The 25,178-nt window shown below is 41.6% G+C and overlaps 5 protein-coding genes across 5 annotated transcripts; all 5 read right to left on the minus strand.

The window, feature by feature from the left end:
- Positions 1-320: 320 nt before the first annotated feature.
- LOC116192336 (subtilisin-like protease SBT2.2) lies at positions 321-5,433 on the minus strand. The gene is made up of 10 exons (XM_031520867.1): positions 4,729-5,433; positions 4,041-4,194; positions 3,228-3,625; positions 2,975-3,070; positions 2,802-2,874; positions 2,397-2,679; positions 1,978-2,309; positions 1,532-1,802; positions 1,147-1,428; positions 321-968 (listed from the first exon to the last, which is right to left on the minus strand). The coding sequence occupies exons 1-10, from the start codon at positions 4,947-4,949 to the stop codon at positions 538-540; spliced, it is 2,541 nt and encodes an 846-aa protein (XP_031376727.1). The 5' UTR covers positions 4,950-5,433; the 3' UTR covers positions 321-537.
- Positions 5,434-6,788: 1,355 nt separating this feature from the next.
- LOC116215295 (indole-3-glycerol phosphate synthase, chloroplastic-like) lies at positions 6,789-10,393 on the minus strand. The gene is made up of 11 exons (XM_031550947.1): positions 10,242-10,393; positions 9,656-9,897; positions 9,071-9,331; positions 8,799-8,975; positions 8,505-8,579; positions 8,316-8,360; positions 8,055-8,219; positions 7,677-7,755; positions 7,400-7,482; positions 7,220-7,288; positions 6,789-7,084 (listed from the first exon to the last, which is right to left on the minus strand). Exons 2-11 carry the CDS (start codon positions 9,812-9,814, stop codon positions 7,001-7,003), a joined length of 1,197 nt encoding a protein of 398 aa, XP_031406807.1. The 5' UTR covers positions 9,815-9,897; positions 10,242-10,393; the 3' UTR covers positions 6,789-7,000.
- A 386-nt stretch (positions 10,394-10,779) lies between these two features.
- On the minus strand, positions 10,780-14,686 carry LOC116215287 (ribulose-1,5 bisphosphate carboxylase/oxygenase large subunit N-methyltransferase, chloroplastic). The gene is made up of 12 exons (XM_031550935.1): positions 14,266-14,686; positions 13,788-13,951; positions 13,620-13,703; positions 13,453-13,510; positions 13,071-13,124; positions 12,669-12,740; positions 12,492-12,572; positions 12,236-12,408; positions 11,758-11,860; positions 11,550-11,681; positions 11,286-11,408; positions 10,780-11,101 (listed from the first exon to the last, which is right to left on the minus strand). The coding sequence occupies exons 1-12, from the start codon at positions 14,629-14,631 to the stop codon at positions 11,015-11,017; spliced, it is 1,497 nt and encodes a 498-aa protein (XP_031406795.1). The 5' UTR covers positions 14,632-14,686; the 3' UTR covers positions 10,780-11,014.
- A 1,091-nt stretch (positions 14,687-15,777) lies between these two features.
- Positions 15,778-21,191, minus strand: LOC116192811 (serine/threonine-protein kinase tricorner-like). The gene is made up of 15 exons (XM_031521458.1): positions 20,888-21,191; positions 20,208-20,523; positions 19,595-19,769; positions 19,374-19,457; positions 18,995-19,236; positions 18,244-18,460; positions 17,907-17,986; positions 17,543-17,627; positions 17,255-17,386; positions 17,048-17,161; positions 16,895-16,942; positions 16,691-16,775; positions 16,552-16,608; positions 16,272-16,292; positions 15,778-16,178 (listed from the first exon to the last, which is right to left on the minus strand). Exons 2-15 carry the CDS (start codon positions 20,429-20,431, stop codon positions 16,174-16,176), a joined length of 1,569 nt encoding a protein of 522 aa, XP_031377318.1. The 5' UTR covers positions 20,432-20,523; positions 20,888-21,191; the 3' UTR covers positions 15,778-16,173.
- Positions 21,192-21,611: 420 nt separating this feature from the next.
- LOC116192812 (ABC transporter I family member 19) lies at positions 21,612-24,800 on the minus strand. Its single transcript, XM_031521459.1, has 6 exons — positions 24,443-24,800; positions 23,716-23,876; positions 23,130-23,181; positions 22,742-22,878; positions 22,450-22,536; positions 21,612-22,246 (listed from the first exon to the last, which is right to left on the minus strand). The coding sequence occupies exons 1-6, from the start codon at positions 24,609-24,611 to the stop codon at positions 21,965-21,967; spliced, it is 888 nt and encodes a 295-aa protein (XP_031377319.1). The 5' UTR covers positions 24,612-24,800; the 3' UTR covers positions 21,612-21,964.
- Positions 24,801-25,178: the final 378 nt, after the last annotated feature.

The raw sequence follows: 25,178 nt of genomic DNA on the forward strand, positions 1-25,178 counted from the left end.
TTATTTTAAGTTTTAATATGTAAACAAAAATAAAGGAAAATTTATTGTTGACAAAAATAATATTTTCTATGTATGTTATGACATAATCTTACGTGATACATCCGTTATACACAAGACCTCCTCTTACTTTATATTACATATAGATATAGATTTGCAATTACCATATTCATAAGCGATTAATATCATGTTGGGATGGAGCTGCAAGAGTAAGTCTATTACGGGGTCGAACTATGAAAGTCGGTAACAAATATGATATACTATTACATTGCCCACGGGCAATGAGTGGAGCATATGTCACATGTAGAATCATATAACGAGAATTTAGCGAAGTGAAACATGCCGCTTCCGGGAAATGATCAATGATATCTACAATGTTACATTACAGTTAACGAAGGTGCAGATAATACATATTACATGTCTCAAGAATAAACAAATTAGAGCCCAAAAAGAAAAGAAGAGGGGAAAAAAAAAAAGGCATGACAAAATTACAAACTTGTAATGACAACAACAGCGAGCGAGAGAGCAGAATTCTAATCCTCAGATGTTTGTGGAGTTCGACGGGGAGAACTTGACGATAACTGATACAGGAATGCTGACAACATGGCCCCGGTTCCCGAACAATCCAATCCTCCCGAAGCTTGCAGCAGAGCTATTCAAAGTTGCGTTCAATGCTACAGTTAGTACCTGTTTCTGCCCAGCAGATATATCGAAATGGGTTGGGAAGACCTTAAGGGACACTCCATAAGGAGCGCTCCAGCCTACGGTGTAAGTCTCATTGTCAGCAATGTTAGCGACAGTGCGTTGTACAGTCCTTGATACATTTAGCTTCGCAATTGTGATGGAGGGTAAGTTGAGGTCAGGTTCGCTTGTCGTGTTAGTATAAGCCCAGCAGTTCTGGCCCGTGTAGTTGAGAACGACAGGGGCTGACCCGTTGATTCCGCAGAGGAACAGCATATAATCATCGTAACCTGCATGAGACCAATCATGGTTCAGTTTAACGTTGAATCAGAACTATAATAATAAGATCTCAGATTCTCAATTATCAATGGAGGAGCAAGCACGGATAGTTGTTTCCACGGTTTTGATACTCAGGTAAAGCGATCAGTATACACCACGAGAGAGAGAGGGATATACTGGGAGACTTACTGGAATCGAAGATTAGTCCCGGGTCCAATGCTGCAGTAGCATTCACAAAACCGCTGCCCATGTCAAAAGGTGTAGCAGGGGACTGGTTTATATCCGGGTTTGTGTAAGCCCGTTGGGCCATTATGGGACCACCAGTCCTATCATAAACACAAGCTGTAGTAGAAAGTGCAGATGCAATGGCCGCTGGACTGAAACTTGGAAACTTTTGCTTGATGAGTGCTGCCAGCCCAGCAACGTGTGGAGCTGCCATACTCGTCCCAGACATCATTGCAAAGTGCTCACCTGAAAAATCAAATTAATTGTGTCAAATAGATCCATCAAACACTAACAGGCAGAGATGTAAGAATCATCGAGATTTGATGTTTGGCAGTTGAAGGCTTTGTACCTAAGAATTCCACTGAATCAGTCCCTAGGGAGCTCCAAGCAGCCCATATGGAGTTCCCGGGGGCCACAAGATTGGGCTTCAATATGTCTGCGTCAGCAAGAAAGCTGTCTTCTGGGTCCGGCCCTCTTGCAGAGTAGTACATGACTTTCGGGGCAGACACGCTGTAGTTGGCTTTTAGCCCACCAGTGATGAGCGCAGTTGCCCCAAATTTAACAACCCTTTTCGCTTGTCCCTCTCTCTCAACAGAAGCATTGTAATACCGAAGAAGGATCTGTCATATGTCGGAGAAACAGTATTAAATCCAGAGATACTGTTCAGACTTCAGAGCATCGACTAACATATCTAAGATAGTGCTAAATTATCTACAAGAACTGCCAGTAAACTATTAGCGTCATGCTCATGCCAAACAAAATAGAAGAAATGACTAAGTAGGGACCATTCAGTACCTTGGAATCATCAGGTGATGGAATAATGATGCCAGGAATTCTCATTGGGATCGGGTTGAGCTGAAACCCAATCACAAATGGGTCCATGTAGAACACAATACCAGCAGCACTGAGGTTGTGAGCTGTTTGCAAGGCTTGTTTGACTGTGGAGAGCCCCAGCACAAATCGAATGGAATAGCTGCAGATCAAAAGGTTCCCCCGAACTAGTTCCTTAGTGAAGCTACTAGAATCTTGGCATTCTCCTACATACATGTCACTCGTGACAGTTGTGTCGTTGTTCAGAGCATCGAGTGCGGAAATTAAAGGGTACATTGTGTCTTTGCCGGTGCCCGCTGGATAAAAACAAAAAGTAAGATGTCAAACTAACAAGAAATCAAGGTAGAAGTCATAGAGGTATCAAAAGAAGAGATGAGGCTTACGCGCGAGACCGACTCCGGCAATGGTCACGTTGTTCCCAAGAACGATAGAGTTACTGTAAGCCCTGTCGTGCGTGGCAGCACCGACACTGAAGATCCACGGGCTGAAGGAGGCAATGCTTTTAGGTGACGGCCCAGTATTGCCAGCTGCCTGAACTACGAAGATGCCAGCTTTTACGGCTGCTAGCAGAGCCATGTCTATGGGATTGAAAAATGTCGCAATTCCAGGAGGACGCCTGTTTGGAGTTATCGATAGGCTTATTATATCAACCCCATCTTGAGCTGCCTGTACACAACCAGAATCATATTCGATGAGGATGTATGCTACATGCAAAAATTAGAGAATGATACCGCGAGATATATTGGCGGCTGTGGATCTATTAGACTCGCAAGACGTGGTCCCATTACCTGGTCTATGGCGGCAACAACGTCTGCAGCGAAACCTCCAAAGCTCTTATACAGTGCCTTATAGACAGCAATGCTGCAAAAAAGGGAATTTATTCAGTCTCTGCCAAAGTAACACCAAAATTTATAACTAGATTCTTCTGAGAAGAAACCATTAGGTGGTTTCGAATAATTACTGAGCACGAGGAGCCATTCCACTTGCATTTCCAAAGTGATGGCCAGCAACTATGACTCGGATCCCATGGTTTCCCGCAGCAACAGAAGCTGTGTGCCTGTATACCTATTAGATTTGTCAGTTTTCCCTGTGTCTAACAATAATGACAATAGTAATCGGATAGTAGATAATTTGTAGTCAGATGGGTATAATTCTGAAGCGTCTGAGACTCTGAATCAATAAAAAATTTTTAAAGAACCGTGAGGAAGACTTACGTCCCATGACCATCACCATCGAATGGTGAGGCGTAATCCTGAGATGAATTGAATATTCCCCTGGTGATAGCAGATGCAGCAAAGTGGCGGGCACCAACAAGCTTTCTGTTGCAGGATCCTGATGGAAAATCAGGAGTAACCTCACAGACGCCCGAGTAATGAGCCGGGACCGGATATGGATGGTCTGATATACAATCAGAAAAGCTTGGGTGTGTAGGATCAATGCCTGTATCCACGAATCCGATGACTACTCCTTCACCAGCAGATTCATACCCACCCTCTTTTACCCACGCACCACCGGGTAGACCAAGAAACTGAGGAGTGTGTGTGGTGGCAGTTCTAACTGAGAAGTCCAAAACCACGTTTGCCACTTCTCTCCTCCTTGAGAGCTTGTTTGCCTTCAAACGTTTACCAACACTGCCTGATTAAGATTTCTTTTCACATACAAGTACTTTTTTCCCCTCATGCAATGCACAACAAAGTATGAAGCGGATTAAATCTACAGCATATAACTGGGAATAGAAACAGATTCCGGATCATGGGATGCATCAACTGGATCAACCACAACTGTACATTACTAAGCAAGGCACCCATAGCAGTCAACGACTTATGATTGACCTTGACCCAGTCCGATTCTTTTTCAACTATGAGTCTACATTAGATTTTTGCTCGCAAAGTCTTTCTGCAGTACAAAGAACCGCTGAAAGATACCAGTTAAATGTTCCAACAAATAGTTTTGCACTGACATCCTAGTGAAAGTAATAACACAGATCAAAACAATGAAGACAAAAGTCAAGGTCTTAGTGAATTTACCTGCTGGGGGGTGACGAGAACGGCAAATCCACTAACTAGGTAGTGGTAGCTGTAAAGTTTCAGATATTTCTCTCCTCGCAATGTTGTCCTCAGCAGCGAATCATGAACACGGGCAACATAAGAACCAGAGCTCCCATGGGACTGCGAACCATTCCTAAATTCAGGAGGGAGACTTTCAGGTAGTGCATCAAAACTCAAATTATGAACCAGATAAGAAAAGGTAGTCGTAAAATGGGTATAGAACTTCTCGAATCATTGGATCCAAAAGGAAAAGGAAATTCAAAACGAAAAGGACAAGAAAAAATTAACAAGAAAGAAAGAAAAACCAAACCCATAATAAGTAAGTACATCCTGAGAACCCAATAATACATTCTTCAGGGTGAAGAGTCCAAAAATTGAACGAGACAAAGTACGCTATAACCAACGAGAAGCACAACTTTTCTCTTCTTGTTTTTCCTTTTGCGGGTTGGATTATCAAACTAACATTTACGGCATAACAAACCTTCGCGTATGTGACTGACAGCATTCAAAGATTCAAACTTTACCCCTTCCACGTTCCACTCTACACTGCCGCATTCTGTACTCATAAGCTAACATCCCTACACAGATTTGTTTCTCCCCGAAAGTGCTTTCAGAGCAAATTCAGCCACAAAACTCAAAGAAGACAAGACAGGAACAAAAACAACACCTGGGTTTGTGCATTCTTGTTAATCTCCCAGAAGAGCTTCCCTTGCGAAAGACATTCCTGCCCTTCCTAAGTTCATCGTAGTAGACATGAGCAGCAGGAGCTTGTCTCAGGGTAACTATGTACACCGCAGTGACTTCCTCCTGACACCAAGCACCCGCCATGAGCATCCAAGCTGATAGCACCAGCACCGCCGCCAGGTGCCACCGGCGCAAGCCCTCCATTTTCGGGGAAAACAATGAATGGTACCAGGCCCCCAGCAAGAAAAACACAGTCACCCTTCCCAAGAATGTTGAAGGGAAGAGCAAGAACTGCCCATTAAATCCAACCCTCCATTAGTGGGGAAGAGTAAGCTCACTGAGTGAGGCCGAGAGTGATTTCTACTCTCTTCTTGCCTTCAGCCTCTGGCGGGGGAGAAGGGAAGAAGACGGGAAAGACAGAAAAGGGGAGGCGGGTGAGAGGAGGAGGAGAAGGAAGCAGAGCGAGGAAGTAGAAGTAGAAGAGGAAGTGTTGCTGGGAATATTTAATGGAGAATCTGAGAGCTTTCTTGGGTGCTGCACACATGAACGTTTTTTCTTCCCTTTTCTTTATCAGAAGGAAAATGTTCCAAAACAGAGCAGAATGGGACCCTTTCCATTGTTTTTTTTTTTTTTTTACCAGTTTTCTAAGACAACATTTTCATATGCAGCAAGCAAACCTCACAACCTTGGAGACCAAGGACATACTTTAATTTAATCCACCTGCAGCAACACCCCCAACAAACACATTACCGACATTCGACTGGTCCCTTCAGTTCCACACTGAACTGATGGAAGCCACCGGCCAAAGGCAAAACCAAAAAATACAAACTTTATGATCACCGCATCGACCCGGTTCACTGTACGGCCCGATCCAATAGCTTGAATCATTCTCGGTGCATTTGACAGCTAAAAGCCGCCGCTTGACGGTCAGGTACGAATGAAAATGATGGGATAGTTCAGGGATCAATGAGGGGTGTACAAGTTTTTGGCCTTTATTGCGGGGAGGATGCGGCTTTTGTCCATTTACTCCAACGTTCCAATTTATTTTGAAGGTCAGAATCAGAATGTGGAACTCTTTGTGGTCTTGTGAGCTGTGACTCAGCTTTTGCCCGTGACCTCTAGTCGGATGGGACGGTGGTGTGTGTATACAGGAAAAGCTTCCAACTTTTTATCGCCCGACCGGGTTGCGGTATAGGCATTTCTTGATTCACGCAGACTGGAGGTGCCTCTCGATGCTATAGCCTCCGGTGCGTGCGGATAAGAGAAGTACGCATATTAGGTTATCATGTAGGTGCATATACGTGCTATGATGGATCGTTGTGGGATTGTTCCGGTAAAAGAAGGGAAGGGAAATGATGAAGTTTCTCTCCCCATGCTTCATTCCCATAAAGCATCTTTTTCTCTATGTCAACAATCCTCCATGTGCCTCTTTTTCCCAAACTTTGAAAAGGTTTTTTGCTATCATCAAATTTCATCCCAATCGAATTACCCGAAAATTAGCATTGAAAAGGTTATCTGCCATCGAGTTTCATCCTATGCGAAAGTTAAGAGATTGGCTATCCGAGTAAGACCATACGAATGATGCTCCAAGTTATACCAACAAATATGGAAAAATAAACTAACATAGGAATTTCGCGCCGAGAAATTTATAAGGTATTTTATTTATTTTTGAGGAGTCAATAAAATTAAAACAAGGGCAAAAAAACTATGGAATAATTCTTTTCTTACCCCCCCCCTAACTTTATCTTTTATTTGTTTTTGTTGTGGAAGGGACAGGTGGGTCCAAATGCTATAATACAAGAGTCCACTATTGGGGACCGTTTGTAAATATTATAGTCGTTGTGGAGGTGTGGCCCTTTTGAAAGAACCTGATTCTTACAATCATTCACATAACTTTCCCTTTGATTTTAATCAATATGACCTTCTCAGAAAGCCCCCGATTTCTCCCGTGGGGTCGCATCTTTCGGCCGAGAAAGGAACAAAAACCTGCTCGACCGACTGGAAAAGACCGGATGAATCAAGACTGTCTGATTGTAAATGACAGAAACGGAATAAAATCTTTCACTGATATTTATTAGGAACAATGAAACAACAGGACATTTGTGTTAAACTAGTTCTTGTCTGTTTCTCTCACTCCGAGTTCGCTGGACACAAGAAGGGGCAACAATTGATACGATGGCAAACCTAATATCCGACACCCGAACTTGTTTGTACAAGGTACATTCATGTTCATCTATATAACTTACGCTTTGCCCTCACACTGAAATGTCTCTTCCGAAGAGGCCAGCAATGCCCTTGGTTGGGTCACTCTGCTTAACGATGGACTCTCCAACCAAAACCTGCATCAGGAGAGAAAAATGATTCTTACAACGAAAATCTACCTTTCATGTGTTTGACTACTTTTATCAGAGATTTCACCAAGGGCAAGAGACAGATTCATGAGTTAATTCTCATTAAAAAAGGGCTTTACTTACTGCTCTAACACCGGCTTCTTGGACATAAGCAATGTCATCGGGCGTGAACAATCCCGACTCACCAACAACCTACAATTCCCGCAAAGGAAAAAAGAGCCAGGTCGAATAAAACAGTAAATAAATATTAACCACATAAATATGCAGAAAATGTAGAAATTATGATGGGTTGAGAAGCCTTACAAGTATGCCTTTCTGACGGATCAGTTCGCCACGTTCACCCTCAAGGAGCTTCTTTGTGTTGCTGATGTCCACCTCAAATGTTTCTAAAGACCAGTCAAGGCCAAAGATCAACCACAATAACGAAGATTTCTCTCTCACGGTTTGAGGGCATTTTTAGCACTTTAGAGAGGTAGAAGTCGGAAGGGAACATATTTGCAATAATACCTTACTAACGACGACATTTCAAGTGAACATAGATTCATGGATTAAGCTTTTCGAAAACTAAATAAATCTTTACCCAAGTTACGGTTGTTGATTCCAATGAGTTCAACTCCCTCTATTCCAAGAACACGATCCATTTCTCTCTCATCATGCACCTACATAAACAAAAGATTTCAATATAGCCAATATGAAAGAGTCTTGATACTTATGACCAACATATACACGAAGCTTATTGTTTATACACAGCATATTCTAAAACAAAATACAACAAAGACAGAATGGGAGCATATAGACCCTAACAAAAGGCAGTTTCCATGTCTCTTCGTCACAAAATAACCTTATTCTCTCGATGAACATATTTGCAGTAACAGAGAGAAAAGGCTGCCAGCCACCCCAGTTAATTAAAATCATGGGTTGGAGGAAGGACAGCAAGAAAACAAGCAAAGTGTTGAACCTCAACAAGAGCTGCCAGACCAAGCATCTTGCAAATCTTGACCATGTATCTAATGTCGAGGTCAGGCAGAACAGCTGCAATCAGGAGAATGGCATCAGCACCTTTTGTCCGGGCATAATAGATCTGCCATGCCTCAATGACGAATTCTTTGCACAGAAGAGGGCACTGCAGGAAGTTTTTAGAGTCAGAGATGACAATCTCATAATGAAGAAGCCCTACCTGGTAGCTATTTAGTCCATAATGATAGTTCTGTAAAAATACCTGGACTCCAGCATATCTTATTGCCTCCAGATTCTCAAAGCCTCCCTAACGTTCACAAAAGCAAAAACAAGTATCACCAATAGTTAATCTATTTGCAGGCTCAAAATTCCACTATAGCATTACCTAAATGAAAAAAGTTTTGCATATTGCAAGTGAGAAGACCCCATGAAAACCAAAGAGATAGTCTACCTGAAAATACTTCTGGTCTGTTAAGACACTCAAACACGCTGCTCCACCTTTTTCATAAGCTCGAGCGATTTCAACCTGTTATGATGACTATTAGACTAAGCAAATTCAACTACAGATTGCCATTCAATAAAATATGAAAGATAGACTCTGGCATATTTCAAATTTATGTGCCTTAATAATTGCCAACTATCATCTGTTTAGGGAGTAGAATAAGAATTCTGCAACAACGAGCATCTAGTAACTAAAAAAAGTGAAAATTGGAGGGACCAAATGAGGGAGAAGAATCGCTTTTACCGGATCAAAATCTTCCCTCAGCACTCCCCTGCTTGGAGAAGCCTTTTTCACTTCAGCTATCAACCCAGGAAGTCCAGTTCTTGCATGGGCAGCTCGAAGAGCTCCAATGAAATCTCTTGCCGGAGGAGCAGAGTCAAGAGCTTTCTTAAGTGTCACGAGGGGCCGTCTCTCTTTTAACTGAACAACAGCAGATCCAAGCATTACCGGTCAACCATCAGAACTAAAAAAAGGAAAGGGCAATTACATTTCAGAACCAAATTAAAGGGGTTCACCTGTGAAACTTCGATGTCCTTGTGCCATATGATTTCCTCCAGGATATTCCGAGGAGTGTTGCCTTCATTCTGCAAGCGGAACTCGAAGGGCCCCACATAGTGCTGAGGTGGTCCAGAAGGCGGCCTCCGTCGTATTCTTATTCCCTGGCTAGCAGCTACCTCGTCTTGAAGCATCCCGACCTCCCATTCCTTGGCCTTCAGAGTATTCTCTGGGGACTCGCTCACCGCTGTTACTGTACTTGCTCCATCACTTGTCTCCGACTGCATTTGAAATCAGCTCTCATTGCTCTTAACCCAATTCAAAATTAAAACTTTTTGCAGATCTAGCATAAGTCAAACTCGGGTTAGCAGGATTGCCAGTGGAATACACAGAAAATGAATATATTTTGGCCAAGAAAATCTTAAGAATCAATTCAAAGCTAATCACTCCATCATCAATTAAGCCCAGAAGACCAGCTGAACAACGGCGGGTTAAAAAACCCGACTTTCGCAGAACCCATCTCCACTGGCAATATGGGCAACTCAAAAGGAAGAGGGATTGCAAGCAAAGGAAGGAACTTGAAACTATAGGAGAGGGGAGGCTACCTGCTGAGCTCGAATGGAGGGGAGGCGGGGGCTGTTGTGGTTGATCATCGCAATCGACGGAGGAGGGGAAGACTTGGCGAAATGCTTGTCCCTGAGAAGCGAAGGCCCGACCCCGATCGCAACCCTAGTCGCCGTATTCAGCGAAGCCAACCCCTCCATTGTCGGAACACCGCAGCTGATTGTGGGCGCAAACGGAGGACACCTCCAGACAAAGGCCGCCAGATAACGTTCTGTTCGATCCCCTGTCGCCACAGACAGGACAGCCGCCAACAAAAATCATTTAACCAGCCCCAATAGTAGAAATTAAAAAGGAACAAAATTTACGGTCATTTCCCCCCAAATTTGTCATTTTTCCTCTCTTTCTTGATCAGGTGCGCGCAATTTATTTGCTGAAACTAATTTTTAATTATATATCGGTTTGATCCAAGTTCGTCATACTTTAATCTCAAGTCATTTGCGAGCAAAACTAATGGTTGAAAAGCGACACGATATATAAGACCGAACATACCGCATGATAAAGCAGTGGGCGCAACAACATCTCGAATTCGCGAGCCTAATGCATAGGTTGAGAAATAGGGTTATTTACCTCAATGAGTTTGTAAGCAGCAGTAGTCACCTCTGCTCTGGGCCTCTGGGGGAGGATTAGGATTTGTCGTAGGATTTGTTGGGTCCTTTTTGTATTTCTCTCTCTTTTTTCTTTTTTTTTTCCCACACCTAAATAAATAAGAGATGGGTGCAAGATGCAGAAGTATAATATTATGGCAACGTTGCCAACCACCCAATTTCAATAATTATGGGCTAATCACTTCCTTTCCATATAAACATACAAAATTGGCATAAAGGATTTGAAATTAATATCTTTCCCACATAAACACTCTCCCTTTTCCAAATAAAATTCCTGTTTCTGGCCACCAGTTTACATGGTTTTCCATTCGATGTCAGGACACGTGGCAAGACCGGAGAGGAAGAACAATTTTTCCTCCATTTTTTTTTTTCAGAAACAATATCTCGATTTGGCGTCTTTACTGGTTATGACAGTCTCAATTTTTGGATTGCATCCTGGGAGTCATAGATCCATCTGTGAAAGCAACAATAACATGATTCTTCGTAATCATGCGACACCGTTTCAAACAAACGCGAAAGCCGATTGTATGTAATGAGGTCCAAATCTCTGATGATACAGATACAATTTCCACCTCAAGGTCTGAAGCAGCCGTCAGAAAAATTTCCCATCGATCCGTTCTGTATTCAAATGACAGCATGTATTTACATCCGAATTCGAGGAAACCTTTCATCAAATATTACAAGTTTCCACCTCATAACAGGCCGTGTCCATGGAAGAGCTGCTTGGAAAATGCCTCACTTAAACAACTTCCTGACACCATCAAATATCCTCAATGCTCTCAACTCGCCACTCCTTATATCCCTCAGTCTTCTCCTCAATATCTGAAACCAGCAAAATCAATCAGAAGAGTACTTGCACCAACAAGTCAGCGTTTGGTAAGTTTCCAAGTGTGATAGTAATGAAGAACCATCTCAGCATGCAGGAAAATGGGCAAAGCTTATTTGGCAGGAAATAGAATTATAAATTGCTTTTCGATCCTTGCTTGAGGAAAGATGTAGTGCTCACATATTGAGAACGGAAAAGAATCCTCCTCTCGCTAGTACACAAGTCTACAGCTAGCTGTTTCAGGAACACTCTCCGGTTGAGTTGCTTTGGAGAAGTCACATCCAAGTCCATCGACTCACTTCCCTGAACATCAGAACAATATAAAATCCATGAACTGAAGTCTCGTAATTACTCTTAACAAAAGGAACTTTTGTACAATTAGTTAAATGTACTTGTTACAGGTTATGATGTTGAAAGCAAAAAGTCTCAATATGGGAAACTCACTTGCAAGAATTTGGTGTACTTGGATATGCTAGATTCGCAGGTATCAAGTAAAAACTGCAGGGCCTTTTCTTCAATTTCCGGGTACCGAATTTCCTTCTTTGCATTTGATTTATTTGATGCTGCAGCCGCCATCTGTCAAGAAATCCCAGTATGAATCCTCATGGATTGATAGATGCACTTTGAGAATGAGAGAAGGAACAATAGCTACCTCTTCAAACTGTCTGCTCATACTCGGAGGGCTCACGGCTAAATAAGCATATGCCATCAATTCCACAGGCCATCCAGTAATTCTTATAGGAAAACACTGAGATCTGCTCAAGCACATAGTCGAGTCAAAAACTAACAAGCAGATAGACTGCTTTAAGACACTAGGTTCTACAAGTCTGAAGCCAAGATAATCTGCCTATTAGAAGAGTGCCCAAGATTGTCAAAAAATAGGAATTTGAGAATGGAGCTTATTACATGAATTAAAAGAGTAGGGAATCCGAATGAACAAATGATTTTTCATTTATGACTATGCTTTAATATTCGTTACTTTTTATTAAGTTGAACAAAAGGCATGTGAATGAATAGGTCAAGCAATAAACTAAACTGCCTAATACTGGGAACACACGGAATACGGCAAAGATGAAATTTAAGCATAAGCATTTTTAAGCCAATGTGTAAACAGGCAATGCAGTACTCACGAAGATAGTCCATGCTTCTTCAGAGCTTCTACTTTTTCCTTGTGGCACTTGTCTGATTTCTTAATTGATAATGACAACTCCACCGAATCGCTGGGATTCGTACCCTCTCTAGGCACAAACCCATAGGACAGCAACAGCTCTCCATTGGATTTCCTACCATATGATATGAAAACCTGCAAAGTTCATGACACAGTTCTGTCATTTAAAGTTTTGCTGATAGCATCATCAAATTAAGGCTAAAGTCAAAGATGGTTACCTGCTCACCAAGCTGATACTGCCGGTCAGTTGTAAAGACAACGCCCTGAGATGATTTATCATAGTCCAAGAATGTTTCTACCTGGATAATTAGACTTTATCTAGTTAGGTATTTTATATTATCCACAACGAATATTTTCAGCGGGGAAAATAAAATAAAATTGACTGTCGAACATACATCACAACTATGATTCAACATATCTGCCCAAGGAACCAAGGCAACCCTGTTATCCATCGAGGGTAGGCGAACCTGTGAAGGGAAAATGAAGAAACTGATCATCTTTTTAAATGCTAAGTCTCTCAAAAATCATAGAGAACTAGGCAAGAGGTTCAGGATAAATTTTTAAGGTAGGAAATATATACTTTGAGAAAATCCAACTGCACAAACCACCCTCTGGACAGGTAATTCAAGGTAATAGAGCATCCAGAGAAGAATGAGAAATTCTTTGAGGCATCAGGTGATGGAAAAAAATCCAAATTTGATTATATCTATAAGAACAAGCATAGCTTTGACGCATACACAGTAAGAATGAATATGCGGGTGAGAAAAATTATTATCTCCTCGAGTAAGTTCACTCACCAAACGGGAGAAAATAATTCCAAAGGACCATGTGAAGGTCTCCAAATTAAAGACCTGCATATCAGAAACCAAAATATTAAAACTGGTAATAGGAGTGCATGAAAAGCTCACTGAAGAAACACAGAGAAAAGTAAGGCCGCTAAACTCAATTTAACTCATTTACATCATACACAAATGAGTAACATTTTGAAACCAAAATGATCAATACTAGCTGGATTGAGACATCGTAATATTGAAGGGGACAACAATACACTGCGAAAGCAAGATTTTCTCTAAGGCTGGTTCTTTTTGTTCATGAATGAAAAGCCTTATGATTTTCTTCTATGGACAGGAATATAAAGTATTTTAAGATATACATCCATTCAGTAAATAAAAGAAATACCTCTTCAGGAAATAAGTACGGATGTTTGGAAAATATTCTGAGCCTTAAATCATTGTATCTGCACGACATACAAATCAATGTTCAACGACAAGCCATGAGGAAAAAGGACAATAGGCAAAAAGTTTCAACTTTCACTACAAAAGTTCTTCATGAAAGTGAAGCCATACGTTCCAACAACATTAGTGATCCGTTCAAGCGCTCGTTCTCTGATTTGCGACGCTTCCAAGTATCTATCCAGTTCCGCACGTGTCCTGAAAGGTGAAACTGAGAGTATACCTTAAATCAAAGAAAAGTCTGTGAAACTTTCTCAACCAGAAAATAAGGAGTAGACTTACCAGTATAAAAGTGAATAAGGCTGCCGGGGTAAGGCTGCAATGTAATTGCTCCACCGAGATGATTTCATGAGACTTGCTTCACTGATCAAATAAGTAGCAAGCAATGGCCAATCTGGGACTCCGTTCTGTCTCAAAATCTTCCCAGCCTCAGTGCAGCTCCACTCCTATCACCGAATGTAAAGGAAACTTAGTGACTACTGCCCCCATTTGCATCAGAAATTTCTGTTAGATTCTTCAGTAGATCTTCTTTCAGCAAATACTGTTCGAAATTTTCTACTTTTTCCTCCCTTAACTTTAAAATAACGAATTCCTAAAGTTATCTCAATCATTTGAGGCGAAAAGCTTCTATCTTCAAGAGCTACCGATATGAAACCGAAGCAGGGTGCACACCACTAAAATGTACTGAATTTTGATGAACAATCACATTCAGTCAATCTCAAGTATGACATGGTGAGACTATCGAGCTTTGATATCTCACCGAGTCGGCAGTGATGAAGAGCGAAGGAGGCACAAACAGCAGCTTCTCGCCCTTCCTTATGTTCTTCAGAGCAACGAGCCCTCTCTCCCCGACCTTCACCCTCTGAATGGCCATCTTCTGGGGAGGGAGGCCGGAGTCAGACAGCCACTGCTGGAGCGCGGAAGCATTCTCAAGAGAATCGACATCGCAGCCCCATGGTATCTTCTGGCCCTCGGCAGCGGTTCTGCTGCCAGTGGAGACCGAGCAGTGGACCGGCGCGTGCCTGGGGAAGAAGGCGCGCTGGCCGTAGGAGCTGTAGGGCTTCTGCGTCGGCGAGAAGGGCGGGATCAGCGTGGTTTGGAGGATTCTCGAGCAAGCTTCGGCCATGGCGGGAGGGGTAGAGAGAGAGAGAGGGTGAGCTTATCCAGTGAATGGAGATGGAGGTAGTGCGAGGTAGTGGACGGTTAGCCTTTAACGGTTAATTTCAATTTTGCCCCTGTGGTTTCTTTTCCCTCTCAATTTGACCCTATACTTTAGTTATTTCGATTTCCTCCCCAGTCGTTTGAAATCTCTCTCTACCCATTCGGTTCAGTTGGTCTCCAAACATCCACTTCTTAGGTGAACATTGTCTATGTAAATTGGGGGTTATATTGGTGTGGCTAGAACACGAATTCAGTTGAGCGCTCTTCCAAGATATCGTAAACCTTTCAAGATTTATATGTCGTGCTCAATATCCGTTTTCTTAGAACAGCCGGATATAGCCGTATGACGTATTTATTAAAATTTTCATTGGGCTTATACGGATCTGGGTCCATTTTCACTTAAAAGCTCAAGTTAATAAGTGGTAATACTGAAGTCATAAATTAACCCATAGATTTTCCTTTTCTTTTCCGATATGAAATTTATCCCATTTTACTCATCAACACCCGCCCTCACATGCAATGTGTGGTCTATTTCTGTCTACACGTTATCACGTGCCCTTAAACACCTGCCCTCAACAATTGACCTCTAGCCGAGCTCTTCTTTTGTGCTCTAACGAGAGGGACTAACACGAGGCGCACTTTAGCTGCACTCGACATACTGGGCCTGGCGTGATGTGGGTGCGCACACGCACGTAGGCATGCATATGTATAACCTAGGTTCTGATACCATATTAAAATTGCCATTGGGCTTATACGGGTCTGAGCTAATTTCCACAGGCCTGAGCTCATTTTCACTTAAAAGTTCAATCTGATAAATGATGAATACCCAAATCATATATTAACTCATGAATTTTCCTTTTCTTTTTCGTTATGAAATTTACCTCATTTTACTTCTCAACAGAGTATTACATTTGTATAAGAATTTGTCTTTTTGGTACTCCATATTTTAGGTAGTCGTGAATATAAGAAATATACCATTTATTATTTTCCTTCTATGTAAAAATCTCACGAGCTATTTATAGCTCCAAATGTTTCAATGAAACTTGAGTCGGATCATTTCAATCTCCACAGTATCTCTTCTTTCGGATCTTCTTGAACTGTTTAAGACAAGTGCAACAAAGGAAGACCACAGGATCCTCCAAAACCTTTGTACACTAATAACCGGGCGAGTGTCAACATCCTCGCTTGTATATTACAGAATCAATAGGTCATATATTACTGTCGTAGATGTACACGATCTAAAAAGACGACAAAAGATGTAAAAGTTATGCGTCCATGGTTAAAGAAGATAAAAGAATCTGTGTTGAAAATCTATATCATCCTGTAGAAACGGAAGTTCCTTCAAAAGTTGAGAACTTCCAACAGTTTTTCGAGACCTTCGAGTTCAGCCATCTGAAGTTAACCTGGCAAGAGAGCCTTGACAGAGGTGACATTGATAGCAATTTGTGGAAGGCCGATACATCTGCCTGGTAGAAGGGGAGTTCGGTTTTATGTCACAGCTGCTCGACTAATCTGAAAGAAGGAAAAGGAGAAGTCAAAAAAGAAAACATTTGAGGAAGAAAATTCAGGAGCTTCCTTTGACAGTTTGATCGTCACAAGCAGTACCAGTGGTCTCGGAATCGCCCTCTGCAGAAATTCCAGAAGATATGGTTAGACTAGATTAAATAATTAGAACGATTAAATAATCTACCAGCTTGGAATTTTCAAAATGAACTGCCCTGTTTCTTGATATGGTACCGAGGCAGGTATAAGAGATTTGAGTCTCTTACATGCCTCGATTATTGGATTTAAGTAGAGTATTGTGTAAATATCTATGGTCTTTCTATATTAATTCATGGAGATTAATACAAATGCAAACGGGAAATGGAGAGAGTCAAAAGCATACCGAAAAGTGACTTGATGGATGGCCTCTTCGTTTGAGACTTCTTCTTCTTCAACTCCGCTAAAGAACAGAAAACCAAAGTCAGGCAACCAAACCTCATGTGTAATAAAGAGAACATGTTGAGGTCGTGAGAGAGATGTACCCATCCCGGGAACTTGATAATCATTCACAATCTCGAAGTTCTTGTATGTGTAGCCCACGAAATTGATGTCCTTAGATGAAAGCATCTGCCCAAATAAGAAAGCAGATGAACTCAAAATTGTGGCACCATCGGAAATCACATACTTTGAGAAAAAGAACAGAAGTATCCATATACTCCAAGATACATAACAGATAGTCAGCTCACCTTTCTCCATGGGCCTGATTTTGATGAACTTTGAGCATTGTTCTCAGACTGAAAATCAGTAAGCGGGGGGGAGGAATAGTCAGAATAATGACTGAAAAATGACTGTTGGTAATCGAACTAGAAGAGATACATAATGTGCAAGTATAATCATACCTCGTCGAATTTTTCAAAATTCTGTGTGTCCAGCTCATCCTTAACCTCAGGAATAAAGGCAGCTTCCATTTGGTATAGCTGATCCCATTGGATACCATTAAACCAGGGATGGACCTGAAACCGAAAGCAGCAGCCAATTAAATCCTCTCACTCATGATCAAGCGCAAACAAGTTTAAGAACTTAGACTAGAACACACCCTACAACACCTTTATTTCACTGGCGCCATTTGCTCCCAGCCTCTGATTCACGTTGCATAGAAGCTTGCTGATCAGATCTTTTGCTTCTGGAGAAAGCTTTGCTTCTTCAGGAAACTTCAAGTGAGTTCTCCAATTCACAATCTGCACCCACCAGAATGAGGAGATCAAATCCGAAATAACCGATTCAGCAAAAAAAAAAAAAAACCGAAAAAACCGTATATACCCTCAACTGATCAAGCAATCATCAGCATTAAAGAGAGGGCTTTATCACAACATTCGTTAAAAGCATGAGGATACCTTTCTACATGTAGTCATCGGATCATCGGAATAAAAAGGAGGATAACCCACGAGCATCTCATACATAATAGCACCAAGCGACCACCTATCAAGATTGAATCATCAACTCTCTTTTACAAATAAACCAAATGAATCGATAGGAGTCAAAGAAGGAAAAATGGAATAAATTTAGAGATAATTAATTCAGCGACCACAGGGAAAAAATAATTGATGATTTAATGTCAATTGCTGACTTATTTGTTATGAGTGTAATATAATGAAACGTAAGACAGAAACAGAGGATCCCAGTGCCAAAGCAGGCATCTTTCTTGGGTATCCTTCTGGACAAATCTGGGACTGGTATTTCTATACATACATAACTCACCAATCACATTCCATCGCATAACCTTTCTTCAACAAGACCTCTGGAGCAATATAGTCAGGAGTACCAACAGTGGAGTAAGCCTGCACGTTCAGATAATAGCAATGATCAAGAATAACAGCTTTCGAGAATCCCAATGGCAAAAGTAGAACACAAATAGCTTAAAATATCAAATCCAATAATAAGTGGAATTCATGGTTTTAGAAGCTGCTGCCAGTTTCCTAGCTTTCGTAATACAAAGTATACACGTCTCTGACATTTTCCTACTTCCTTTTTCTCATTTTTAGAAAGAGGATGTAGCAGCAACTAAAAGATTCCCAAGGCAGTCATAAAAACTTACAAGCATCCTCCTGTTCCTCTGCCAGTGTTGCAATTGCTCTTGTTGTGTCCGCTTTGGAGCTGCTGGACGATCATCATTCTGCGAGGACTCATTGTTGTTTCCTATTTGAAAATCCTTCTCCTCTAAAGTACTGCAATCTAAGGGCTTACAGAGCCCAAAATCTGAGAGTCTCAGGTGCCCGTATCTATCCAGCAACAAGTTATCCGGTTTTATGTCTCTGTTCAAATAAACGAGAGATAAATCAGTCCTCTTGCTCCTCTTAATGACTTCTTATCAAAGGTGAAAGAAAGCCAAGCTCTTCACGAGTTGCTCAGACTGGTGGACTCAATGAATTCTTGGATTAACTTGGCTCTTCTGCGCTTGTCCTAAGCTTTCCATTGATTGACTTGAGCCATTTTTTGCCAATGCTCAGCCCTCATAACTAGTGAGCCCGATCAAAATCTCAAAATATACAAATGTACCTTAACTTTCAAGTAATTTTGAATTTTGAGCTTGATTCTATCTCGAGTTTGAGTCCAACCAGACTAATCTTCAGGCTGAGCTTGGTGCTGGGAGCCAAAGGAAATGACTCGAGTTGATTCAACCTCAAACTTATCAAGTATGAGCAACCATAAGCTCAAGCCTAGTATGACCCTAAGCCAAGCTCAAGCCAGGAGAATGTTACTCATTTGAGGCCCAACTGATTTTAAAGCTCAAGCTAGTCTTATAATATCTTACTGCGTAGTAAACAAAACTTTGTTCCAGAACAAACCTATGGATGTAATTGTGCTTATGAATTGATTCGATGGCTAAAACAGTCTCCGCAACATAAAATCTCGCTTCAGCTTCAGTCAATATATCCTTACGCATGAGCAAAGTCATCATATCCCCACCAGGCAAATACTCCATAATAAGGTAAAGGAACTCCTCATCTTGAAAAGAGCAGTATAGCTTCACAATGCAGTTGCTGTCAACTTCAGCAAGAAGATTCCTCTCAGCTTTGACATGCTCAACCTAGACAAAATATAAGTGCAACAGCAATCAGCCATGGTTAGAAGCGTGGGTTGAACAAGTCAAAATATGGAATTAAATAGGCACAAAATCAGAGTACTGAGGTAACTTGGTCAGGATCATGAATTATGAGTTTTTACCTGACCTCGACGAAGCATCTCTGATTTCTTAAGCTTTTTCATGGCATATACATGACCCGTTGTCTTTTCCCTGCAAACTCTAACCTAAAACAGAAAGAGAAACTGCATTTATCTCAACATCATAAACATGTTCTAAAAAGGTGAAGAAACAAAAGTAAAGTTCAACGAGGGAAACATTCAGAGAAATATTTTTTTGGTGAGATGCGAAAGAAGTTATGTACCTCACCAAAAGCACCTTTGCCTATCATTGTCAGCAACTCAAAATCATCAGCACCCATTTTATGCCTCTGAAGGCGCATATACTCTGTTTCCTTCTTCTCCAGGAACTTAAGGAGGTTATTTTGATCTTCCTCAGAGACATCAGCATCAGCCAGCTTTTTCTCCAAAATATTACGTCTGAATACGATAGGTAAGACCATTATAAATACATGCAGTTGAAAGAATTAGGAAGTAGCTAGAAGAACCACTCTTGGATTTTTGTTTTCTAAAAGCAAAAGAAAAGAAAAATTATAAGGTTGAAGGAGCTGTAAAGAGTTCAAGTGACAGTATACAACTCAACTCTCTTCAAAAATCAACAGGTTAGTGCGAAGACTGTGAACCATCATAAAAATTGAATTCTCAGCTTCGTTGACCGCCCCACCATTTCTCTCTCGTCAATGATTAGAATGTGGAATAACTTGCTAGATAAATGCTCATCATCAGCAAGAAGAGAAACACGCAAATAATCAAGAAACTCAAAAGGCTAAATATTTCTGAGTAAAATACCAACTTTTAGTTCTATAATGCCCTTTTAAGCTAATAAAGCTATTCTTGTGAGAGGAATATTAGCATTACCTTTCCCGCCTCTCCTGCAGATTCTTCATCTGCTCCTTGTAGTGATTCTCGATGTACTGCTTCGCAGCAGCAACTCTCTGTTTCGTGACGCTAGAGGGCACATCGTCTCCTGATGGGACAGATCCTTCCTCTCTCCCAGAGCCACTCGGGTCCTTCTTCCTCGATGTTGCTCTCAACTTATCTCGAGGCTGGAATTTCTGAAGCCAACTCCTAGCTGAATCCATCTTAACCTCAAAAGGTCATCAAGCATCAACCATTCTCATATGCAATTAGAGCTTTGAGACACCGCCAAAATTCCAAATAACGCAGCAGAGGCCTGCAGAGGTTAAAGGCACGATGATTCATCGTCAAATGTCAGTCACCTTGAAATTTTTCTACACAGGAAAACACCTGAGGAAACTCTTCCTTGCAAGTGTTATCATCAAAGATTTTTTTTTTTTAAACCATTTTCTCCACACTGAACAATATATTGGGCAGAACCCACATGAGAAACTGACCCAACACGCACGAAAACAGAACCACAATCGATCAAGGGCACGATCATCAACGACTCGATTCAAGAACGCGGGAATACCGGCCCGGAGCAGCAAAAACACGCCAAACTCAAGAATCAACGGAAAATCACCACCAAGAGAAAAACATTTAACAGGAAGAAGAACTAGAAATGGGGTACAGATTACCGATTGGTGGGGTTGGTTGAATGATGATCAGAGGCAAAAGCAACAGCACCAACAGCAATGATTAGAAGAAGAACAGGCAGAACATTAAAATGGGGTTCGGGAATGATGGGCGCAAATAGAAAAAAGAAGAGCGGGAATTTCGGGGGAGGGAAGGGGAGAGGTCCGATGAGTCCTCTTCCCTTCAATTTCCTTTCCCCTGCCTTCCGCGCGAATCTCTCTGCTTCACACTCTCTCTCTCTCTCTCTCTCTCTCTCTCTCTCTCTCTCTACGATCTCATTGTTTGTTCCTTCCCTCCCTCCGAGCTTCTTCCTAAATTTCTTTATTTTTCCATTTTTTTAGAATTTGCTATATAATATTTTCCTTAAAAATTGAAATTTTCTATAAAATGACCTAAATGCCCCCGAGGCTCGAGTCGAGTCCGGTGGAGTGGGTGGATTGCTTATTCGGGCTCGAGGCCTAGCTACGTGTAAGTGTTTTGAAACAGCATAGTCCATCATGATTCAAACGAGAAAACCGGTCAAATAACAATCGTGCTAGAAAATAGATCGATAGTAAGCAGACCGATAAAAACAATAGCAAATGACGATCTTAGTAACCGAAACTCGGGGAGACGGGTTTTTGGTAATTTCATTCGATCACATTTATGTTCGTGAGTCCCTCTTTGCAGGCTGACAGTTTGCAATACTTCGAGGAAAACAGTAAAGAATTGTTCAGCAAAATCCAATTAAATAATTAATTAAATATTATTTAGAAAAATATGGGTAAGACTGAGAAGAAGATTCTCAGGTGCCGCTGCAGTCAACTGACCCAACATTGTTCTGCTGGCCGTCCCATAATATTAAAAAATTTTCATTTCATCATTGATTAATGATTTTCAAATTTCTCAATTTTAGAATTATTTTTTTACTGAAAACATACGAAGATGCAACCTCTTCAATGCTACAGATTGAGGAGCATCATCTACAAGACAAGAAGATACATCGAGGGCGGTTATTGCATTGCTTTTTGCTTGAAAAATCTACGAAAGAATCGAACTCAGTATCATTTTCCTTCGGGTTCCGACGTAGTCGCCGAAGATCAACGGTAATATGCCATATGTCTGGATGAGGCGAAAGGGGAGAAACCATAAGAGGATGTCCTCTGGGATTGCGTGGGTTGCTTCTTCTTCTTCTCGGATTTTGTCTCCGAACGCAACCAAGATTCGACTGTAGAGTGGAGGTTCCCCGAGCGCTTCAGCTCATCGATCAGGGTTAACTCCTCGGCCCTCTTCAACTCACCGTCCTGGATGTACACAAGATGAGTAGCCCATGCCTCCAGCCCGTCGAATATGTGTGTGGCGTACACTATCGTAGATCCTCTCTGCAAGATCAATTTACATAACGATTTGACATCAGTCATATCAGCCAGTCGGCGGAAAGAATGCCTGGAACTTCGTTATAAACTGCAACCCAGAAATAATCCTCCCAACACCACTAATTTGTTCGATGCGTGTATTTCCAGGTGCAAGGCCCACTTGCGAAGAAATAATCACAAACATGTGACAGAAAATTCATTATCATTACCTGCTCGCACTCTTCCTTCAAGAAGTCGAGTAGATCCAATCGAGTCACAACATCGAGATCAACTGTTACCTCATCCAACAAAAGAACCTGCCGCCACATGGGAAACCAACTCCTCTTAGATTGTATATCAACTCAAAGATCTTGCATTCAAATGATCCGAGATAAAGGTCCAATGCAAAAAAGGGCCAACATGAGGATTTTTACAGAATCCTCTATGGATCGATATGACAGCACCGAAAGCATCTATTATGGCTGCTGATTTACCGAGTTAATCCTGCCAGAAGCTCAGTACCTTGAAAGGATGCAGAAGGCCCATGCATATCTGGACACGACGGCGTTGCCCATCTGAAACCTTATGCATTCGCCATTGCAGATCGATGTCAAGGAGCTCAATCAACTTTTCTCTCCTCGCTGGATCAGCTCCCTCAACTGCACATGGTATGCACATGGCAGGTACATATATCAGTCAACGACAAGTTGAGATAGGAACTTATGGATGATAATGATTATGAGAAACTACATATATCAGCACTATAGACACTAGACTCCATAACTGCTAATTAGGTTTGTATTCATGAATCCGTGCAAGTATATTGCAATTTTAACTCCATTAAGCGTAATGGCCTGATTATCCAATTAGGGGAACAAAAAAAATTGAGACTACTGGTCACACCACACACCTCCAAAAATCATATGCTCAGCAGAGAAGTCTCCCTGGAGTGGAATCTCGCCCTGAAAGTTGTCAACAGCAGTCCAAATTAGATACTACTCAGAATACATGAATTTTTCCTGGATGCTGGGCGGTAAACCAGAACCGGAAGTCAGAAAGAAGGATTTGTGTGCAAAGATACAATGCAGCCATCTATATGTGAGTCAAATAGAAAGAGCATTAGGCTCTAGCTTAAGATGATAAACAAGTGCAGACACAGAATTGGATTAACTATCTTCCGGTTATTCTAAAAGGAAATAAAAGGATCAGCAAGGAGCAACTACATTCATAGACCGGCTGTTAATGATGATACGCTTTGTTTATGATGGCATGGACGCGTAACCCAAGAACTTCATTACAACAAAGGAATTGATTCAATTCAAACAACAGGCACATGATATATGCAGGAGCTATGCCTCCGAGATTTTCATCATCACTTCTATGTACAGTTGATGCAGCACAGTTTTATCACAGAATGCCTTGAAGCATCGGATAAACCACATTAACCACACAAGAGGAAATACAGCATTACAGGGAAGGATAGTTTGCTAACTCACAGCGGAGCCGACAGTTTTACTCCAAGAACCTCCCAAGTATGCCAAGTCACCACTGCAGACCAATTGAGTATCATGAAAAACCGAACGTCCCAGTACTTGCACGACGTCCTGCCCTCCCACCATGTGCTTACCCGCCAAAATCTTCAGCAAGGTGGTCTTGCCTGCACGGAAAATTTTCAAACAGAGCCCGGTCAAGCTCCTCAAGAACTACAACACCGACAACTCTGCAGCTCCACTCGACCGACGAAAATTTAATACAGTAAGCCCGAAAACTCAAACTATCAATTAATTAGACAATAGAACCAACCTGTTCCCCAACTAATTCACCAATCCCACAAATTCCCAACTTTGACTATGACTCTGTGGAGAAATTCGCCTAGCTCGCCCCTGATATGAAAACACGCCCCTTCTTTTGTCTCCTACCAATACCTAATCATCTACCATTCCATTGCAACATAGCAACCGAAATCTACTTCTACTCAGCACGGATATAGGGAAGCCATTAAAATCCAAAGCAGCTACTATAAACAATTGAGCTGCGTTTCAAAGATCAAGAGATGGAAATCTGGGTACCCAGCTTCTTGATAGCAGCTAATCATACGCGAGTTTTTAAGCTATGAACCAATAAGCACAGCTAAAGAATTATATCCAAAAACATGGTTGTCAAGGCACATTCAGACCGACGGCGCTAGTTAATCACTCCCTCCCGGAAGTCATTCGCCCTCACCTGAGCCGTTCGCGCCGATGAGGAGGCAGCGAGATCCGGGGGAGACCGTGAGGTTGAAGTCAGCGAATAGCGGGGACTGGGGATCGTAGGCGAACTGCATGGCGAGCACCCGTATGCTCTCCGTCTTCGATGCAGCATCGCCCCCTTCGTCATCTCCACTGCGCCCCATCTTTCCTGGACTTGATCCGGTCTGGCTTCAAGTTTTTAGCTTTGAACTCTTCTTCTTCCCTCAGCTGGTGCCTTGTTCTGCTTATGTGTGTGTGTGTATATATATATATATATATGTATGCATGCATGCATCTGCTGAGCCCGTGTCGTGTTTGGCGGAGGAGGAGCGGCCATTGATGGCTTGCGACGTGTCCACGCCTTCAAAGGCTTAGGTTGGAAGGCTGAAGTCGCAACACATCGCCTTGTCTTCTCGCCGTCCCACCCACCCACCTAACCAACCTCGCATGAATTATGCTGGTGCCTTTGATTTCAAAATTAAATAATTTTAATTTTGATTTTGATTATGAAAAAAAAAATGTGATTATAAATTTGACTTGAGAAACGTATGTTTTTATTGTGTAGTGGATTGAGTTAAAGTTAAAATTAAAATTTTTGACTTGGAAAATATGTATTTTTGTTATGTAATGTGTTGAGTTAAAGTTAAAGTTAAAATTAAAATTTTTTTATTGTAAATCCAAATAAGGCTTTTTAGTCTTCTGGTCTTATAATAATAAAGATGGCATTTTTC

The sequence above is a fragment of the Punica granatum genome, chromosome 1 (assembly GCF_007655135.1).
Source record: "Punica granatum isolate Tunisia-2019 chromosome 1, ASM765513v2, whole genome shotgun sequence".
Classification (NCBI taxonomy): Eukaryota; Viridiplantae; Streptophyta; class Magnoliopsida; order Myrtales; family Lythraceae; genus Punica; species Punica granatum.

Excerpts from the sequence above, each read along its gene's own strand:
- LOC116192336 (XM_031520867.1), bottom strand. The coding sequence starts at position 4,949 with ATGGAGGGCTTGCGCCGGTGGCACCTGGCGGCGGTGCTGGTGCTATCA. Across the intron at positions 4,195-4,728 it reads ACAAGAATGCACAAACCCAG|GAATGGTTCGCAGTCCCATG; the intron begins GTGTTGTTTTTG and ends TCCTGAATTTAG. Across the intron at positions 969-1,146 it reads GGGACTAATCTTCGATTCCA|GTTACGATGATTATATGCTG; the intron begins GTAAGTCTCCCA and ends GGTCTCATGCAG.
- LOC116215295 (XM_031550947.1), bottom strand. The coding sequence starts at position 9,814 with ATGGAGGGGTTGGCTTCGCTGAATACGGCGACTAGGGTTGCGATCGGG. Across the intron at positions 7,483-7,676 it reads AATCAACAACCGTAACTTGG|AAACATTTGAGGTGGACATC; the intron begins GTAAAGATTTAT and ends ACTGGTCTTTAG. Across the intron at positions 7,085-7,219 it reads AAGAAGCCGGTGTTAGAGCA|GTTTTGGTTGGAGAGTCCAT; the intron begins GTAAGTAAAGCC and ends CTCCTGATGCAG.
- LOC116215287 (XM_031550935.1), bottom strand. The coding sequence starts at position 14,631 with ATGGCCGAAGCTTGCTCGAGAATCCTCCAAACCACGCTGATCCCGCCC. Across the intron at positions 13,511-13,619 it reads ATCACTAATGTTGTTGGAAC|ATACAATGATTTAAGGCTCA; the intron begins GTATGGCTTCAC and ends TATGTCGTGCAG. Across the intron at positions 12,573-12,668 it reads TGTTGAATCATAGTTGTGAT|GTAGAAACATTCTTGGACTA; the intron begins GTATGTTCGACA and ends CTAATTATCCAG.
- LOC116192811 (XM_031521458.1), bottom strand. The coding sequence starts at position 20,431 with ATGGATTCAGCTAGGAGTTGGCTTCAGAAATTCCAGCCTCGAGATAAG. Across the intron at positions 19,237-19,373 it reads AGATGCTTCGTCGAGGTCAG|GTTGAGCATGTCAAAGCTGA; the intron begins GTAAAAACTCAT and ends TATTTTGTCTAG. Across the intron at positions 17,628-17,906 it reads TATGCGATGGAATGTGATTG|GTGGTCGCTTGGTGCTATTA; the intron begins GTGAGTTATGTA and ends CAATCTTGATAG.
- LOC116192812 (XM_031521459.1), bottom strand. The coding sequence starts at position 24,611 with ATGGGGCGCAGTGGAGATGACGAAGGGGGCGATGCTGCATCGAAGACG. Across the intron at positions 23,182-23,715 it reads GTAAAACTGTCGGCTCCGCT|GGCGAGATTCCACTCCAGGG; the intron begins GTGAGTTAGCAA and ends GACAACTTTCAG. Across the intron at positions 22,879-23,129 it reads TGAGCATATGATTTTTGGAG|TTGAGGGAGCTGATCCAGCG; the intron begins GTGTGTGGTGTG and ends TACCATGTGCAG.